Source organism: Ictidomys tridecemlineatus, chromosome 4, assembly GCF_052094955.1.
Source record: "Ictidomys tridecemlineatus isolate mIctTri1 chromosome 4, mIctTri1.hap1, whole genome shotgun sequence".
NCBI lineage: Eukaryota > Metazoa > Chordata > Mammalia > Rodentia > Sciuridae > Ictidomys > Ictidomys tridecemlineatus.
The window spans coordinates 5,438,965-5,456,830 of NC_135480.1; the positions used below are offsets into that span (position 1 = coordinate 5,438,965).

General features: G+C 49.0%; 1 protein-coding gene across 8 annotated transcripts in view; it reads left to right on the top strand.

Annotated features, from left to right (window-relative positions):
- The window catches only part of Chka (choline kinase alpha), a 57,236-nt gene extending 40,259 nt beyond the window's left edge, over positions 1-16,977 (top strand). For 3 of the 8 annotated variants that reach the window (XM_078045478.1, XM_078045479.1, XM_078045482.1), the window contains 10 exons: positions 731-844; positions 4,718-4,851; positions 5,167-5,271; positions 6,008-6,066; positions 8,160-8,247; positions 8,660-8,768; positions 10,130-10,171; positions 10,609-10,715; positions 11,555-11,636; positions 15,888-16,977. In XM_078045478.1, coding sequence (XP_077901604.1) covers positions 731-844; positions 4,718-4,851; positions 5,167-5,271; positions 6,008-6,066; positions 8,160-8,247; positions 8,660-8,768; positions 10,130-10,171; positions 10,609-10,715; positions 11,555-11,636; positions 15,888-15,947 — 900 coding nt within the window. In that variant the 3' untranslated portion in view covers positions 15,948-16,977. The remainder of the gene's footprint in view (positions 1-730; positions 845-4,717; positions 4,852-5,166; positions 5,272-6,007; positions 6,067-8,159; positions 8,248-8,659; positions 8,769-10,129; positions 10,172-10,608; positions 10,716-11,554; positions 11,637-15,887) is intronic. The other 5 variants (XM_078045480.1, XM_078045481.1, XM_078045483.1 and 2 more) reach the window with 3 other exon arrangements.
- Positions 16,978-17,866: the final 889 nt, after the last annotated feature.

Below are 17,866 nucleotides of genomic sequence, written 5' to 3' on the forward strand. Positions count from 1 at the left end.
CTCTTCCTCATTCTCCACACTCAAGATGGAAACTCTCAAGCTGCATTTTACTTTTGAAGGGAAAAAGACTAAAGAATGAGTTTGAAATGAGACAAAAGGAAGAATTTTGAAGGCAGAATGATTCTGGATCCCACATGACTCACAGTACTGCATGCAGGCTTCCTAGAGCATTTAGCAAGAAGACCAGCATCAGAGGAGGATCAGGTCGGGAAGAGGGCTGAGGCTAGAAACCCAGGAGGCTGTGTGCCAGTCTGTGTTTTGCACCAAAAAACTACACACCCCAGACCTAAATCAGGAATTCTCAAACTTATTTGGTCCACAGAGCAGTTTAGAAGACAGAAGGCCTTTGGATCATTTGCTTTCCTGGGACTGTCTGGCACAAAGCAATTCAGCCCTCATCAGAGTGCACAGTGGTGTGTACTTTGCTCAGAGCCAAGGGCGAGACTCATATCAGTTGTGAATTAAGTAGAAGCCATGAAATCTCAAAAGATATTTTCTATTTTTGGACCAGTGACCTAAATTAAACTTGAATTTTGAATCTCATGTAGTATAATGCTTGCAAGCATGGGTCCTACAAATGCCAGGACCTGTTCCTTCATATTTATCCTGGGGTGATGATGGTGCCAGTCCGTGTTTCATCATAGTGGGAGGAGAGGAGGGTGCTGCTCGTGAGATGCCTGGCATAGAGCAGGCACTCAGTAAACACCTGGTTTGTTGCCCTCTGTTCTAGGGGGCCGAGGCTATGGTTCTGGAGAGCGTTATGTTTGCCATTCTCGCAGAGAGGTCACTTGGGCCAAAGCTCTATGGCATCTTTCCCCAAGGCCGATTGGAGCAGTTCATTCCGGTAAGATGTGTGTGCATGAATGGCCAGTTGATGTGAGCTGCAAACAGAGGTGGACTCCATGTCTCAGCATGGAGAAAACCTGATGCTGTGGCTTAAAGTAAGTGGTTTTGTGACCTGTTATTAAACTGGATGGGAATATATATATAGATATACAGATTTTGTTTGTTTGTTTGTTTGTTTAGTTTTTGTTATATCAGAACCTGTTTCTTTCCTACAAAGACATGGTCATTCAAATTAAAAATATATGTGAGAGTCACCTTTGCATCATCCCATAAGCTTTCCCCTTTCCCTTAATCCTTCTCACCTTCTGAGGCCTTCTTTGACACCAGAGTAAATCCAGGGTGCTTAACCACTGAACCACAACCCCAGTCTCTTTTTTTTATTTATTTTGAGATAGGGTCTTGCTAAGTTGCTGAGGCTGGCTTTGAACTTGTGATCCTCCTGCCTCAGCCTCCTGAGCTGTTGGAATCACAGTTGTGTGCCATTGCACCTGGCCTGGGGCCTTCTTTTTTTTTTTTTTTTTTTTTTTTAAAGAGAGAGTGAGAGAGGGAGGGACAGAGAGAGAGAGAGAGAGAGAGAATTTTAACATTTATTTATTTTTTCTTAGTTCTCGGCGGACACAACATCTTTGTTGGTATGTGGTGCTGCTGAGGATCGAACCCAGGCCGCACGCATGCTAGGCGAGCGCGCTACCACTTGAGCCACATCCCCAGCCCCCCTGGGGCCTTCTTTTAGAAATTGCTGGTGGAGCATCTGGGCTCCCAGCACACCTGTCACGTCTCCTTTCCCTTGTCTCCAATGTCTTCCCTTCACTTTGGCTTTTCCCTGTTAGGGTCTCTCCTGCCCTGTCCTTCTGCTCCCAGGTGCCGAGAGGTTTAGAGGCCTTACTCAATTCCTCTATTTCCAAATAGTCAGGATTATTTTCCATTTCTTGTTGTCTTAAAGCTTTTTTGGTTATTGTTTTTAAGTTGTGAATTGACAACAGTACCTTTATTTAATTAATTAACTTTTAAATTTGGTATCAGGATTGAACCCAGGGGCACTTAACCACGGAGTAATTTATATATGTTAGAGATGGGTCTCACAGCAACAGGACACAGGTTGTGGCATCTGTGGAACTGATCGCAAGATCCTAGAAAATTTTGCACACTTTGTACATATCACCTATTACATGGTGGAGTTTTTTTGTTTGTTTTTTGTGGTGCCAGGGATTGAAACTGAGCTACTCCTCAGAACTCCTTTTTGTTTTTTTATTTTAAGACAGGGTCTTACTGAGTTGAGACTGGTCTCAAATTTGTGTTTCTCGTGCCTCAGTCTCCTGAGTAGCTGGGAGTACAGGTGTGGCCACCCTGCTCAGCCTGACAGCTTTATCTTAGTCTTCTTCTAAGTTTACATATTGTTTGCTTGGTTCAGTTTTTTTGTTTTGTTTTGTTTTAATTTTGAAACAAGTTCTGGTTAAATTGCCCAGGCTGGTTTCACAATTGTGATTGTCCTGCCTCAGCTTCCTAAATAGCTGGGATTATAGGTCTGCGCCACTGTATCTTACTTACCATAGTGGGTTTGTCTTTTTTTAAATGTACTGGAGATTGAACCCAGTTGCTTTACCTCTGAGCTACATCCTTAGTCTTTTTTTTTTTTTTTTTTAATTTAGATACAGGGTCTCACTAAATTGCTGAGGGCCTTGCTAAGTTGCTCAGGCTGTCACCAAACTTGTGATCCTCCTGCCTCAGCCTCCCAGTTGCTGAGATTACTGGTGTGTGTTACCATGCCTGTTGAGATTTTTAAAATTTCTGTTAAAATACTAAGTTGAACCACAAAAAATTGCCAGTAGTTGACTGTTTTTGATCCACAGATATGTCAATTTTATTTGATTCAGACTAATATCATACAACATTTTTAGTTTTATTCTTGGCCACTGCATTGGATTTTTTTTTTTTTTTTTTTGGTTAGGGGGTGGTACTGCGGATTGAACTCAGGGGTACATGACCACTGAGCCACATCCCTAGCCCTATTTTGTATTTTATTTAGAGACAGGGTCTCACTGAGTTGCTTAGTGCCTCGTAGTTGCTGAGGCTGGCTTTGAACTTGTGATCCTCCTGCCTCTGCCTTCTGAGCAGCTGGGATTACAGGCATGTGCCACCTTGCCTGCCCACCGCATTAGATTGAGATTCTGTCCTTTTTGATTCCTGTAGCTGTCTTTCAAAGGGTCATGTGAGATTGATGATTCCTAAGAATAATAGTCTCCATTTCCCTTTCTGACTTTTAAGGAAGGAACAGATACTGAGATTTGTCCATCTTTTTTTTTTTTTTTTTTAGAGAGAGAGAGAGAGAATCTTTAATATTTATTTTTTAGTTTTTGGCAGATACAACATCTTTGTTTGTATGTAGTGCTGAGGATCGAACCTGGGCCGCACGCATGTCAGGGAGCACGCTACCTCTTGAGCCACAGCCCCAGCCCAGATTTGTCCATCTTTGAGGAGATTAATTTTTTAAACATTTAAAAAATATTTTTGGGCCTGGGAATGTGGCTCAAGTATAGTAAGTATAGTACAAGGTTATGTATTTACTATACTATTTGTTGTTATTTTAGAGCTTCCACCTTCTACTGAGAAGACACTGTAGAGTGTGCTGTAGGCCAGCAGCAGCCTGCCCCCGCCTGCCTGCCTCTTGTACTTGATCTAATCTGGTTTTGGTCCTTGCAGCCCTTGAGCAGCAGGATGAAAGACCAGGTGTGCCACACCCAGGCGTGCCACAGGCAATGCACCACATTTCTGGGAATGTATTCCGTCATCAATGGGCATATGATGCTGGCCCTTAAAAAAGCCATGGGAGGTGCCTTAAGGAGGCCGAGCATCCTCCACTGGAGGCTGAGCTTCCTGTCCGGATTGTGGCATGGCTGTTGAGAGTGTCGTGGAACACGACATTCCTGAGTTGAGTGGGAAAAGGAGCCTGGTGCCTTCAGGACTCTCAGCACACAGCACCTGGGTTAGTTGCACTGTCTAAGTGGGGAGCACGTCCCTGGCCCTGTGCCTTCTGTGTTGTGCCTTTAGAGACACATCCCTTGGGGGTCTGTAGGGAGTAGCTTATGTGCAAGACCTACAAAGTCCCCTGGACTTCAGGACCCCTGAGAACACTGTGAAAGAGCTGCCAGAACAAGTGTGGCCTGCAGAGCCTGTTCTCTGCCAGGCCAGATGTAACGGACACAGTGAGAGCCACTGGCCCTGGCTCCTGCTGAACTCATGGTACCCCCTGGTCAGCACTGGTTCTGACCACCGGTGCAGGGCAGAGCAGAACCCCAGCTGAGGCACGCTGCTGAGATCAGGGCTTCTGGTGCTGTGGGTGTGAGAAGGCAGAATCACATCATCATAGGAAAGGGGCTTTTAGTTCATTGAAATTTAAGGAAGGACTTTCTTAAAGTTAAAAAGCATTCATAAGGATGGGGTTGGGGCTCAGTGGTAGACTGCTCGTCTATATCGTGCGAGGCCCTGGGTTCAATCCTCAGCATCACATAAAAATAAATAAATAATGAAAGGTATTATATACAACACACACACATACACACACATACAAACACACTCTCTCTCTCTCTCTCTCTCTCTATATATATATATATATATATATATATATATATATATATATATAATTCATAAGGAAATAGACTCTGAGAAGTGGCTTGCCCTCTTTGTGGAATTGCCGTGGCAGTTGCTGGGTCACCATCTGTGAGGGCAGAGTGTCCATTCTGCAGGAAATTTTGTTAATTGGGTGAGACTGAAATGCTGTGCAAAAACTGACTTCTAATTCCTATGAATGTGTGATGTCATGCTTGTTAGATGACCTAGTAAATGTCAGTTTTTAACTCCCTTTTTCTTTCAGAGCCGGCGATTAGACACTGAAGAATTAAGTTTGCCAGATATTTCTGCAGAAATAGCTGAAAAAATGGCCACATTTCATGGTATGAAAATGCCATTCAATAAGGAACCAAAATGGCTTTTTGGAACAATGGAAAAGTAAGTGGTCCGATCGCTCAGGCCTCGCTTAGTTCTGTACCAGGGCAGGCTGAGGCCCTTCTCTGCTGGCTCATTGGTGCGCCGGCCCTCAGGGGTAGTGTTTGTCTCTGGGGTAAGTTTTTTTTACATGGAGCAATTAATTCCTGGACCAAGAAAGATGACTTGGCAGAAATGCTGTTCCCCAGGGTGGGGGCAGAGCTAGCGTCCCAGAAAACCTTGGATCCCTAGTCACCACCCTTCCCTCTCCTTTCTGGTCTGGGACTGTCTAAGTGAAGTCTGAGAATCAAGCAGTGAAGCTTCACCTTTCTTTAACAGATACCTAAATCAAGTGCTGAGGATTAAATTTACTGGGGAATCCAGAATCAAACAGCTCCACAAGTTCCTCAATTACAATCTGCCTTTGGAACTGGAAAACCTCAGGTGAGAAATGACTTCTTTCCTGACAAGTGAGCACGTCTATCGAGAAATGTAGCTACTCTTGGTCACTAGAACTGTTGTTAGTTGGTGCTGGTGAAGCGCATCCTGCGCCTGGCATCTGTTACTGGTTTTGCAGGGTGGGTTTGACAGGCGGGTCTGACAGGTGGGTCTTGCTGCCCGAGATACTGTCTTGTGTTCCAGGAAGGCTTCACGGGGGGGAGGCCAACTTTCAGAGAAGTAGTTTGGTGCTTGGGGCAGCAAAGTCTGGGGCAGTAGATTTTTTTGGAGCAGAAGCAGGTGGGGATTTGCAAGCTGATGAGAGAAATGGCTAAACCTGAGCTTTGGGGAGCTGTGCGAATCTTGAGACTGATTTCTGAGTGGAGGCCCTGTACTGTTCTCAGGGTGGGGCTGGGCAGGCTTGCATACCTACATACATATCTGTCCAGGATGTACAGTCCCCCTGCTGTGCTAGGCAGTACGTCATGTGAGGAGGTGGTGGACCAAGATGTCATTTTTATTAGGCCAAGTAAACAATGACATAGTGTCAAGTTGCATAAATGCTGGGAAGGAATAGTTCAGAGCAGACCAAAACAGAGGGACTGCCTTGCCTGGGACAGGAGGGAGCGGGTGCAGAGAGGCCTTGTGCGTGTGGGAGCACTGAAGAGCTGGTGTGGGCAGTGGGGCTGTGGGCAGCCTACATTAATCCTCGACAGGTGATAGTGACACCTTGATTTTCCAGGTCACTGCTTGAATCTACTCCGTCTCCAGTTGTATTTTGTCACAATGACTGTCAGGAAGGTAAGAATCATCACGTAATGCTACAGATTGAATTTGTGTGTATGCTCTATGTGTGATAAACACCAGATGGCCATCACAGGACTATTTGATACATCAGATTATGCTGCAGTGACAGTACGTATTGGATAACTATTAAAAAGAATTCGGGCTAGGCTGATGGCACATGCCTGTAATCCCAGTTGCTTGGGAGGCTGAGGCAGGAGGACTGTAAAGTTCAAAGCCAGACTCAGCAATTTAGCAAGGCCCTAAGCAATTAGGCACTGTCTTAAAATGAAAAAATAAAAAGGTCCGGGGATGTGGCACAGTGGTAAAATGTCTCTAGGTTCAATTCCCCAAACCCCCAAAATAAAAATAGATGTAAAGCTCTCCTTATTCTTTTTATTTATCAACAGAAAAATCTCTAGGCTATATTAAGAGGAAAAAAGCAAGTTTTAGAAAAACAGAGTATCATTCCACTTCTATTAAAATGTTGACATGGAAAAAAATCTGAAAGATTTTTCACTAAATGTGGGACTTGGACTAAGGACTTAAATGTTCTGAGGCGCATGTTGCTGTCTGGTTTGTGGTGAGCGCCCGGGGCTTCCTCGTCCTGCAGCAGCTGGCAGACCAGGAGTAGCCATGCAGGCCCCTCCTGGCCCACCGAGCAGCACAGGGCAGCACCTCAGACCACCTTCTTGGTTGTCCCAGCCGGCACAGTTAAAGACTGTTGGTTGCTCTGCTTCAGGAAATTACAATGCCATAGGGCCCCTTACTGTCACAGACTTTTACCTAGCGTGATTTCCAATTTGGTCCTCCCTCCCTCTCCTCCTTGGTTTTGAAGCCACATGTGCTCTTCCACTGGATCATGTCCCCAGTCCTTTTCTCTTTTTTCTTTTGAGACAGGCTCTCACTGAGTTGCCCAGGCTGGGCTCAAACTTGCAGTCATCTTGCCTCAGCCTCCTGATGCAGCAGTTCCCACTGATGCTGCTGGCATTTCCTATCTTGCCTTGCTGTCCTGGTCCTTGGAGGTCACAGGTGGCTGTGGTCCCGCTTCAAGACCTTCTTTGCCTGGCTCAGCAGTTTGTTTTGTTTTGTTTGGGAGATGGGATCTCACTGTGTTGCCCAAGCTGGCCTCGAATTCCTAGGGTCAAGAGGTCCTCTTGCCTTAAGTTGGTTTTCAGTTCCACAGTAGCTCCTGGTCAGGTTCCAGCTGCAGTGAGCCACTAGTTTGAGCCCAGTCACCTTTGACCAATTGTGGGCTCAGTCCAGGGAAGCAGGGCACAGGCAGTTCAGTGAAGCCCTGGAGGCCGGCCACGGCATTCAGTGGTGACCATTGTTGACAGGGCAGCGCACAGCACCAGTGTGGCTCTGGATGGCCAGGGAGGAGCAGGTGGGGATGTGAGCTGTACATTTCTTCTGTGCTGGCGTTTGGGACATGGGCCTCCAAAGTTCCTTTGCAGTGCTCTTAGATGCAGGAGAAGTACATTGCCAAGCCTAGAGACCCTCACCAGGGACCCTGGGAGAGAGGGGCCGGACAGTAGCAAAGGGTCCACTGGCCCAGGTGCTGAGATGCTCGAGGGCTCACAGTGTGGACCTCAGGAGCATGGGCCTGAGTTCATGTCAGGCTGGCGGCTGACCCACCTCATTCCCGAAATTCCACGCTGAAGGAACTGTCCTTGTAGGGTTGCTGCTTGTGCTGTCCTCGGCTCAGCCTGTGGTAGCTGTGGCAGGACACCACATCAGCTCCTCAGCTGCTGTGCCCTCGCCAGCTACTGCCAGCAGCTCAGTCCCAGGGCTGCTGGGGTGGGTGTGAGTGGTGGTGCTTAGGTCATCAAGCTCCAGTGTGCCAGATGTCTGGGAGGTGCGGCCTTGACAAGAGGGAGAGGCCTTGACCAGGGAGTGAGCCTCCTGGTGCCAGGGAGGTGGCCAGGATGTGGATAGGTGCATCTGGAGTCTTTCCGTGTGGGGGGCCAACCCTGGTAGTAGTGCACCTGTGCTCCAGCTGCAGGACCCAAACTGAACTCAGTCAGGGTCCCCACAGAGGCAAGAGTCAGTCTCAACTCTAAAAACGTCAGCTTTCTGTTCTAAGTCTTGCCACTCAAACCTTTTTGCAGGTAATGTCTTATTGCTGGAAGGCCGAGAGAATTCTGAAAAACAGAAACTGATGCTCATTGACTTTGAATACAGCAGTTATAATTACAGGTAATGTCGCACCAAAGGCTGAGCTTTCAGTACTGCTTTTTATTGTGATACATTATGAAATGATGTGAGGACAAGATGAGTGGCAAGCACTGCTCTTGGAAGAGAAGGCTTTGGCCAGAGTGGCCGCTGGGCCAGGGACTCTGTGGATGGAACTCGCCATTTCCTGTGGCCTTCCAGAGCCTCTTTGCTTTCTCAGCACTGCTGTAGGAGGCATCTGAGGCAGTGAGGCAGGCCAGGTGGCAGCCTTGTGCCCTCTGCAGCTGTGACTCTGATGCCCAGTTGCTTCGCTCTGCTTGTCCACAGAGCTGCCATACCCTATACCCTCAGGAAGCCCGGTCAGGACGCACCTGCCCTTCCCAGTGTGGGCTCTGAGGCGTCAGGTGTGCTCACACTGTGCCGTCTCCTCTTTCAGGGGATTTGACATTGGGAATCATTTCTGTGAATGGATGTATGACTATAGCTATGAAAAGTACCCCTTCTTTACTGCCAACATTCTCAAGTATCCCACCAGGAAACAACAGGTAAGAGATTCATTTTTATGGAGTTGATAAGTTAGTTACAGAAGTCAGTTTCATGCAATTAGAATTACATGTTTCTAAAGATGCCCTTTTAAAATTGTGTCATGATTAGGCAAACCCTTTTGCTTATGTTAAAAATGTTATTTTCTGTTAACGTGGATGCCACCTTCACACTTCAGCCTTGTTGAGATCCGTGCTGGAAATAGTTGTCCTCTGTTGGGGATGAGCACTGCTTGCCCACAGAGGAGCTTCCAGTGTTTCCCACAGAGCCCAGCCTGTGCCTTCTGGGCTTCTTTCTGGGGAATGTGACCCTTCCTCTGTTGGGTTCACACTGTGCAGAGAGAAGTCCTGTACGCCATGGTCAGTACCTGGAGGAAATGCCTTTAGCGTGAGCAGTTCCCTTTCCTGTCCTGTGCTACTGGAGGAGCGTCATTTCCTCCTGGAATTTCCTCCTGGGACACCCTCGTCCTGTCCCCCCTCCCGCGTCGCCACCCCCCACCCTGTCTGTGGTCTAGACCACCCTAAGGCCTGAGTACAGGCTCAGCAGGTGGCAGTGAAGCTGGGAGGGCAGGAGAGAGCTCAGCCCACCTCCCTAGATGCCCCTGATGTACAATGACTCTGTGTCCTAGCACCTTACTAGTGGCAATAGCAGATCACACAGCAATCAGGAGTGAGGACAGGGTCAGGTGAGGACAGGTGTGTTTGCACTGCCACCTTGGTTCACTCAGGAGTGTACTGAGCCGCACTCCTGGTTCCCCAGGAGGTGACCCATGTTCTTGGCACTGTGGCCTTGCTAAGGGGCCAAGCACTGTGACTGCCCTCTTCTGGCCACATCTTGAGGCTGAGGAGGGTGAACCTGACGTGTGCAGAGCCAGGCGGCCAGGACTCCATGAGAAGGAAGGGCAGGTGAGGGGGGCCTGCTTGCCAGGGGAGGGGAGCACAGCTTCACCCTGGTCACAGGGGGAGAAGTTAAGCTCATAGAGCTGGAGCACTGTCCATCAGGACTGGCAAGCAGGCCAGGGAGGCGCCAGAGGAGATCTCATTCTAATGAACTGCTAAAATCACACAGCAACATGTCATTTAAAGAAGTTCCTTCCTAGTTATATTTTCTGTTTTTTGTTGTTGTTTGGTGTGGGGGGGTGGGGAGTATGGGGGATTGAACCCAGGGCCTTGTGCATGCCTGCCAGGCAAGAACTCTCCCAGCTGAACTATATCCCCAGCCCCAGTTATATTTTTTGAAAACTTTTAAGGTAGTATATGGGTATGGAGCTTTATAAGATAGCCCTTGTGCATCTCTTGAGGTGATCTTGTATTTCCTTTCTTTCATCTGTGATGAAATAGTTTTAAATGTCTGGTCATTCTAGAGTTGCCAGGGTGAGCTGTCTGAATGCCTGGAACAGTCTCAGGTAAACTATTTTTCCTCCAAAGCAAAAACAGTTTATGAACATGTGTGTAAATAGTCTTGGCCTTGCAGGGTGGGAAGGCACACACTTCCGTCTTGTCCAGCGCAGTTTCCACCCTGAGGGGACGTCTGCCAGCACCAGGGTAACCCAGAGCTTTGCTCCTGGGAGCCCCACATGGCACACAGGCCATTTTGGAGAAAGGTTTGAAAGAGGTGTACCCTGCTTTAATATCAGATAATGAAAAACATAAGTGTAGATTTAATTAGGGAAAAACCTGATTCTATCTGAATCACTCCTCCAGAACTAGCAGCCCCCACACCACACCCTTCCAGCAGAACCGTGGACACAGCCACGGGCACAGTGCATGTGCACTCTACACAGCGATGAACGGTGCTTGTTTTAACCAACATTGGTCCTAACACAGTCACTTCTTTTTTAAGCTCCATTTTATTTCCAGTTACTTGACTACATTCCAGAATGACTTTGAAAACCTCAGTAGTGAAGAAAAATCTGCTATAGAAGAAGACGTGTTGCTTGAAGTCAATAGGTAACGATCCTCCTTTGAAAGCCGCGAGTACAGCTTGCCCCTTTATAAACTGCCTGGAGTGCTTGGTCATGCCCACACCTCATCCAAAATCGAGGCTTCTGCTTCCTGTGGTGGCAGGGACCGTAGAGATCTTCTGATTCAGGAATCAGCAGCTAAGATAGGTACTGGGTACCGGGACAGTACGCCTGGTCCAGCCACATGCAGGACCTGGCTGTGTGAGGCTGCTGCCACTGTGCTCATGTGACACTCTGACTTCTGGAACCAGTGGAAACAGAAAAGCGCAGGCAGAGGAAAACCCACAGAAAGGGCAGTACCAAGGGACTAGGTGGGCCAGGGACCTCCAGGACGCAGAGGAAGGCTGGTCATGTAAATGACACTCAGGCATTGTTGAGGAGGAATGTGGATTCAGGGTGACGTAGAGGGCTGGAGAAGATGGCAAGTTTCATGCACTCACCTCCTTCGTTCCCCTTCTGTGGCAGGGAGGGAGAGGCCTGAGGGTGGATTTAGGAAGCCCTTGCCTGGGGAGCAGCTTGGGGCCTGTGGGGAGAGGCAGCAGGCCAGCAGGGCTCTTCTCACTTGTGCCTACGCATTCACACTTGTGGCAACAGTGAGGCCACCATAGTCTCCGTCCCTGTGCTGTCAGTGTCCTGTGTGCTGTAGCCAGGCAGCTGGGTGTGCTCACTCCTGCAGGTCCCTCTGTGCCCTCTGACATGTAATCCCACCAAGTGGTCAAGGCATTGTCCCCATCCAGCCCAGATGGCTGGCCATCCAGTGGGAAGGGGCTTCATCAGGGGTGTGACGGGCACTGAGCAGCTCACGTGTTTCTTCTGTGATTACAGGTTTGCCCTCGCATCCCATTTCTTCTGGGGACTTTGGTCCATTGTACAGGCCAAGATTTCAGCCATTGAATTTGGGTACATGGTATGTTCGAGGCAGCTCTCATCTTCTCCTGGGGAAATGCTGTGACGCATGGGAGTGCTTGGAAGCAGCAGTGGCTGTTACTCGCAGAAGTGACCTGTTCCCTCAGACCCTGAAAGTGGTGACCTGGTGGCACCAGGACAGCATGGTTCTCACTGTTGCCTTGGGAGATCGCCTCACTCCTGGGCCCACTGGCTCTGCCACCCGGCTTCAGGGCAGTGCTGGCTAGGCCTGTGGTCTGAGGAGGCCTGGAGAGATCGCGACCCTTCTGACATAAGGGAGCCTGAGTGGCAGAGTGTGGGCACTCCTCCTGCGCTGCCAGGGTGTGGTCATTTGTCCACTCCTTGTGCCCACCTGTAGTGCCCAGCTTGGGTAGAAGCTGGTTCTTTTTTTTTTTTTTTTTTTTAAAGAGAGAGTGAGTGAGAGAATTTTTTAATATTTATTTTTTAGTTTTCGGTGGACACAACATCTTTGTTTGTATGTGGTGCTGAGGATCAAACCCGGGCCGCACGCATGCCAGGCGAGCGCGCTACCGCTTGAGCCACATCCCCAGCCCAAGAAGCTGGTTCTTATTGATAAGTATTGGTACTTATCTCCTGGTTCTTTTTCAGGAGAATTGTAGCCAATTGGCTTGTAGTCAATTCAGGCTGTAATTTTAATGTTAAGAACTGTGCTTGACATTGACACCATTAGAGAAATCCCTGTGCTGGGGCTTCATCTTGAGGGAGGACATGGCACAAGCCCGGCCTATGGCTCCTTTTCCCTGGGGCAGGAGTGGGAGGTGCTGGTTCGTCTTATCCTCCTCAACTTTGCACAAGGTGATTTCCACTTCTAGGCAGAAGGTTTGGTGATGTAAAGACACCATTAGGCAGATAAATAAGAGGAAATTGGGTTTTTTAAGCAGATTTGGAGTCCTGGTCAGATGACACTGTAAGACAAAGCCGACTTCAGAATAAGAAATATTATCAGAGACGAAGAATGGCATTTTATAATAAGAGGACATAAAATACTAAGTGTGCATCCAGCTGTCTTGTAAAAGACATGAAACAAAACTGACGAAACTGAAAGGAGAGAGGCGATGAGAGTTAGAGTGCATGCCCCAGTCCTCTGGGAAGGGCGGGCAGGCGGTCATCAGCAGTTGCCAAGACAGGCAGCTTCACCTGCTGGTCCTACCAGGTACTCGAATGCGGGATCCACTCTTCCTGCGCTCAGAGCAGTGCGTGCTGTGCTAGAGAACAGGGTTTAATAAATCTTAAAGGATGTGTCCTCATGGAACTTAACTGATGTCTAGAAAAATGAAGATCTAGAAAACAGAAGGCTATCTAGAAAATCCCCAGTGGGCACAGTGGCACATGCCTGTAACCACAGTGTCTCAGGAAGCTGAGGCAGAGGATTCCAGGTTTGAGGCTGGACAAGAAAAAAAAAGAACACAGTACCAATATAGGGTGTCAAGAGGAGGGTCTCTGCAGGTCTAACTGTGTAAACTTATTTTAAGAAATATTGTCAGTTGTACATGGGAATAGTACCTTCAATTAAATAATTATTTTTTTAATGTGGTGCTGAGAATTGAACCCAGTGCCTCCCATGTGCTAGGCAAGTGCTCTACTGCTGAGCTACAATCCCAGTCCTTGTGCCAGCACATTTGACAGTGTAGATGAAAATGCATACTCTTTGAAAGATAAAAATGTCCAAAACTGATATAAGAAATGGCTATATGTTTATTAAACAAATTGAATTCATAATAAGAATGGGCATGGTGGCGGATGCCTTGTAATCTCAACTACTGGGAAGGGGCTAAGGCAGAAGGGACCACAAGTTTGAGGCTAGCCTCAGCAACTTGGCAAGGTCCTGTCTCAAAAAAGAAAAATGCCTGAGGATGTGGCTCAGTGGTAAAGCTCCCCTGGGTTCAGTCCACAGTCACACACTCTCCCACTCAAGGACCAAAGTAATTCATTTCAAAAAATGATGTGGGGCCAGGTGTGGTGGTGCACGCCTAAGTCCCAGCAGCTTGGGAGGCTGAGGCAGGAATATGGTGAGTTCAAAGTTCAGCAACAGTGAGGCACTGAGCAGCTCAGTGAGACCCTGTCTCAAATAGGGCTGGGATGTGGCTCAGTGGTCGAGTGCCCCTGAGTTCAATCCCCAGTACCAAAAAAAAAAAAAAAAAAAAGGGAACAACCATAGAGTTACGGGGGGGAAAAACCTCTTGATCTCATGCCATGTACTGTAATTAACTTGAAGTGAACTTGTAAAAGGCCAAACTTTTAGGCTTCTGTAAGAAAAAAGAAAAATCTTATGATCTAGGCAAATATTTTATAAATTCCATAAAGCACAGTTAAAGGGGAAAAGTGTAGTGGGGAAGTCCAGCAGTAGTGGTTCCAGAACCCTCTCCCCTAATCTGCTGTGTCCAAGTCCCTGGCATAAAATCCTGCAGGCATCTTCCCATGTCATTTTGGTCACCTCTGCAGTGCTTATGCTACCTTAAGATACAGGGCAGTGCTGTGTGACTGTTGTGTCACTGATGGCTCAGGGAGCAGCCGGTGAAGGTCTGCACGTTCAGTACAGACGCAGGTTTTCCCCTAGGTATTTTCAGTCCATGAATGTGGAACCCGCAGGTACAGAGAGCCAGATAAAGGGGAGCTCAACAAAATGGAAGCACCCCTCTCCCTCCCCGTTTTCTTCTTTTGCAGTGCCAGGGCTGGAACCCAGGGCGTCCCATGTGCTAGGTGGGCCACAACTGGTAGTGCTCAACTGCTCATGGCACCTTTATTTTATTTTTGAAGTTTAATTGTTATGTACTGGGAATTGAACCCAAGGGTGCTTTATCACTGAACTATATCCCCAGCCTTTTTATTTTTTAAGACGAGGTCATGCTAAGTTGCTAAGGCTGGCCTCAAACTGGCGATCTAAATGTCCCATCCTCCCAGGTTGCTGGGGTTGCAGGTGTGCACCACCACGGCCACACCTTCAGTTTCAATAGACGTTAAGTGGGAAATTGCACAGTGCTGATGGGCAGGTGCTGATGTAAACAGGATTTGTCAGCTCCGCAGAGTGGGACCTGGGGAAGGAGCGGGTCCCTGGTCTGCACAGCGCAGAGGACTCTCAGGTGCCAGAACCAACATGCTGTGGTTTTTGGTTCTGCTCTAGGACTGAGGCCTGTCTAGGGACAGGTGAAGGCAGCACTGCCTGTACAGTGGGGGGAGAGGAGGGGTACTAACTGCAAAGCCCCCAAAACTCCAGGGGACCCGGGGCCTTTCTTGCCACAGTGGGCGTGTCTGTGGAAACTACAGTGTACCCTTAAAATGGGTTCATGTTTGGGGGATAGAAATCCTGCCTCCAGATTAATTTTTCAAAAAGTGACAGTGTAGCCAGATGTGGTGGCACATGCCCCTAATGCCTGTGATCCCAGTGGCTCAGGAGGCTGAGTCAGGAGGATCAAGAGTTCAAAGTCAGCCTCAGCAGCTTAACAAGGTACTAAGCAACTTAGTGAGACTCTGTTTTTAAACACAATATAAAAAGGGCTGGGGATGTGGCTCAGTGGTTAAGTACTCCTGAGTTCAATCCCTAGTACTCAGAAAAAAGAAAAAGGTAACCCTCCTAGTGCAGACTTTGGATTGGGAGTGGGTCCTCAGAAATTGCTGTGTGTGCGGCTGGAGAGATGAGGGAGCAGAAATAGCCTGGCCAGCCCTTCCCCTGCGAAGTGCTCCTTGTGACAGCTGCCAGTGATTTTAGAAAATAGGGGCACCTTCTTCTTTTTTTTTTTTTTTTTTAAAGAGAGAGAATTTTTTTTTAATATTTAATTTTTAGTTCTCGGCGGACACAACATCTTTGTTGGTATGTGGTGCTGAGGATCGAACCCGGGCCGCACGCATGCCAGGCGAGCGCGCTACCTCTTGAGCCACATCCCCAGCCTGGGGCACCTTCTTTAGTTGACCTCTCTCTGTGTCTCCCCACATCTGGGATCTTTGCTGTTAAAATTGGAATTGTCCCAGGGCTGCCCAATGTTCTGGGCAGTCGAAAGGCCAGGTTTGTAGATGAGGTCCTTCTGAGTGGCACTCGACAGGCATTAGCTTTGAGATAAGGGGGTGTGGGGACAGTGCTGAGAGCTTCAGCAGCTTGTGTCTTCAGAGCAGCTGCAGCATGGGCCACACTGCGCTGGGTGTCTTCTTGGCTGGGCCCTGAGCTGGTCGCGTGGGCAGGGCCCCAGGAGTACAGCCCTTGCTGAGGCCTTGGCCTTCCTTGTTCCTTGTCTCCCAGGAGTATGCACAAGCCAGATTTGATGCCTATTTTGACCAGAAGAGGAAGCTTGGGGTGTGATTGGGGAGGAGCAGCCCTTCGCCACTGGACTGCGGGAGACCGCGAGCCGGGCCCTCTGCGCTGTGACCTGCAGCATGAAGGCCCAGACGTCTCTGAACACAGATGTGTATGATAACGAAGACTATTAAAGTGGAGTGACATTTATCTCATCCCTTGTTGACGATCTCACTAGGACTTGGACGAGGTGGGGAAGCAGAGTGTAGGCAGTAGAACAGTAGATCAGCCTCTGAGCCCCGGAACCAGAGGCGGCCTTTCGCGCCGGGCTGTGAGGCTTCCGGTGGGCACGGCCGCCAGCGGGAGCAGACAGCATTGCTGCAGGTACTTCGGTTAATGTTTTTTGTTTTTTTTTATTTTAAATTTATCATTAATATACTGGTGAACGTTGTAACCAGGCTTCTTGTAGGTGACAATGTGATGTAGACACTCTTGCTCCCAAGGGACACGAGGGAGTGGACACACTGTGAAGTGGCTCCCCGGGCAGCATGTATCTCTGGGCAGAGCGACGGCAGCTGGAGAAGCAGGCTACACAGGAGCAGCCAGGAGCTCTGCAGGCAGATGGCTGCGGCCCTCCTGTGCCTGCTACATATGTTGATACCTGGACAAGCTTCTCTATGACTGGACATGACTTGCACCCGCCCCTTCTGACTGGTGTGCTTTGTAACTCTGGCTTCACAGTGTGGGGACCTCAGCCCCCAGCCTTTCTCTCCTTCCCTCTCCTGGCCACAGGCAGCCTCCAGGGAATCCTTCCGCGTAGGCTGCTGCCCTGGCCTTGACCAGCATTCCCAGCCCCATCCCTCACCCCCACCCCCACCCCCACCCCCACGTCCTAGTGTCACTCTGGGAGACACCGGCACTGACGTGGGTTGTGGTGCAATGGAGCAGAGCTGTGAATCCATGAGCATTAGTGTCCAGTGGGTAAATTTTAGCCAACTTTTTTACTCCAAATTCTGAATTGTTTTTGTGCATATATTTCTGCTATCACAGAGATTGTACTACACAGATAAATAATAAAATTAAGACTCAGCCTCAAGCTGTTCTCTGGATGTGTCCTAACCTTGTGCCCATGGGAGGTTCTAGATGGCAGTGTCCTGCCCTAGCTGTGGGCAAGAGCATCTGACTCTCCTCCTCCTGTGACACTTGTCTGTCCGCCATGTTCTGGTTTTCCTCTGGACTCCCCAGTCCCCAGGGTCTGCCCCTGGCCCCAAGTCCCATGGGGCTCTTGCCCAGCATGCTGGCCCTGGGACAGCCTGTTACCCTCCCTGACTCAACCCAGCTCTGTGCCTGCTGATTCTGCAGAGGAAATTGGGACAGTGGCTGTCTGGGGAGTGGAGAAGATGGTGGGGGAGGCAGGAGGGGACTTAACTGTTTACCCATCTGGACACTCAGGATCTTGAGCAGGACAGGATGTGTGATCACTCACCACTTAGGTCACCTGGCCCTACTCCAGCTCTGGCTCCAGCCACACTTGAACAGCCCCGCTTGCTCACAAGCCCTGGGCCAACCTAGATGCCTTGGGGTCAGGTCTGCAGGTAATGGGCTCCTTCAGGGGAGTCCTGCCAGGCCGTGCAGCACCCTCACACCTCTGAATCCTTCCATTGAAGATGGTGCACAAAATTAAGCCACCCTGACCTGTTCTCCGTGAAGCTCAGCTGACCCTAGAGTGCTATCTGTCTGGGTCCTCCCCTGAGCCAGACCGTAACCTTGAGCGAGAACTCAGCCCAGCCTGGTCACTGCCAGTCCTCAAGGCAGGTGACCCTGAAAGGTGCCACCCCACAGCCAGGCATGTGCTGTTTCCATGGCAACCCACTGGTGTCTCCCCAGGAGACCTCCATTAGACTGTGAGCCTCTGCTGTCACATACCCCCCCCCCAAGGTCTGCTCAACTCTGTTCCCCAAGGATCAAAGCCACCGACTAGCCCA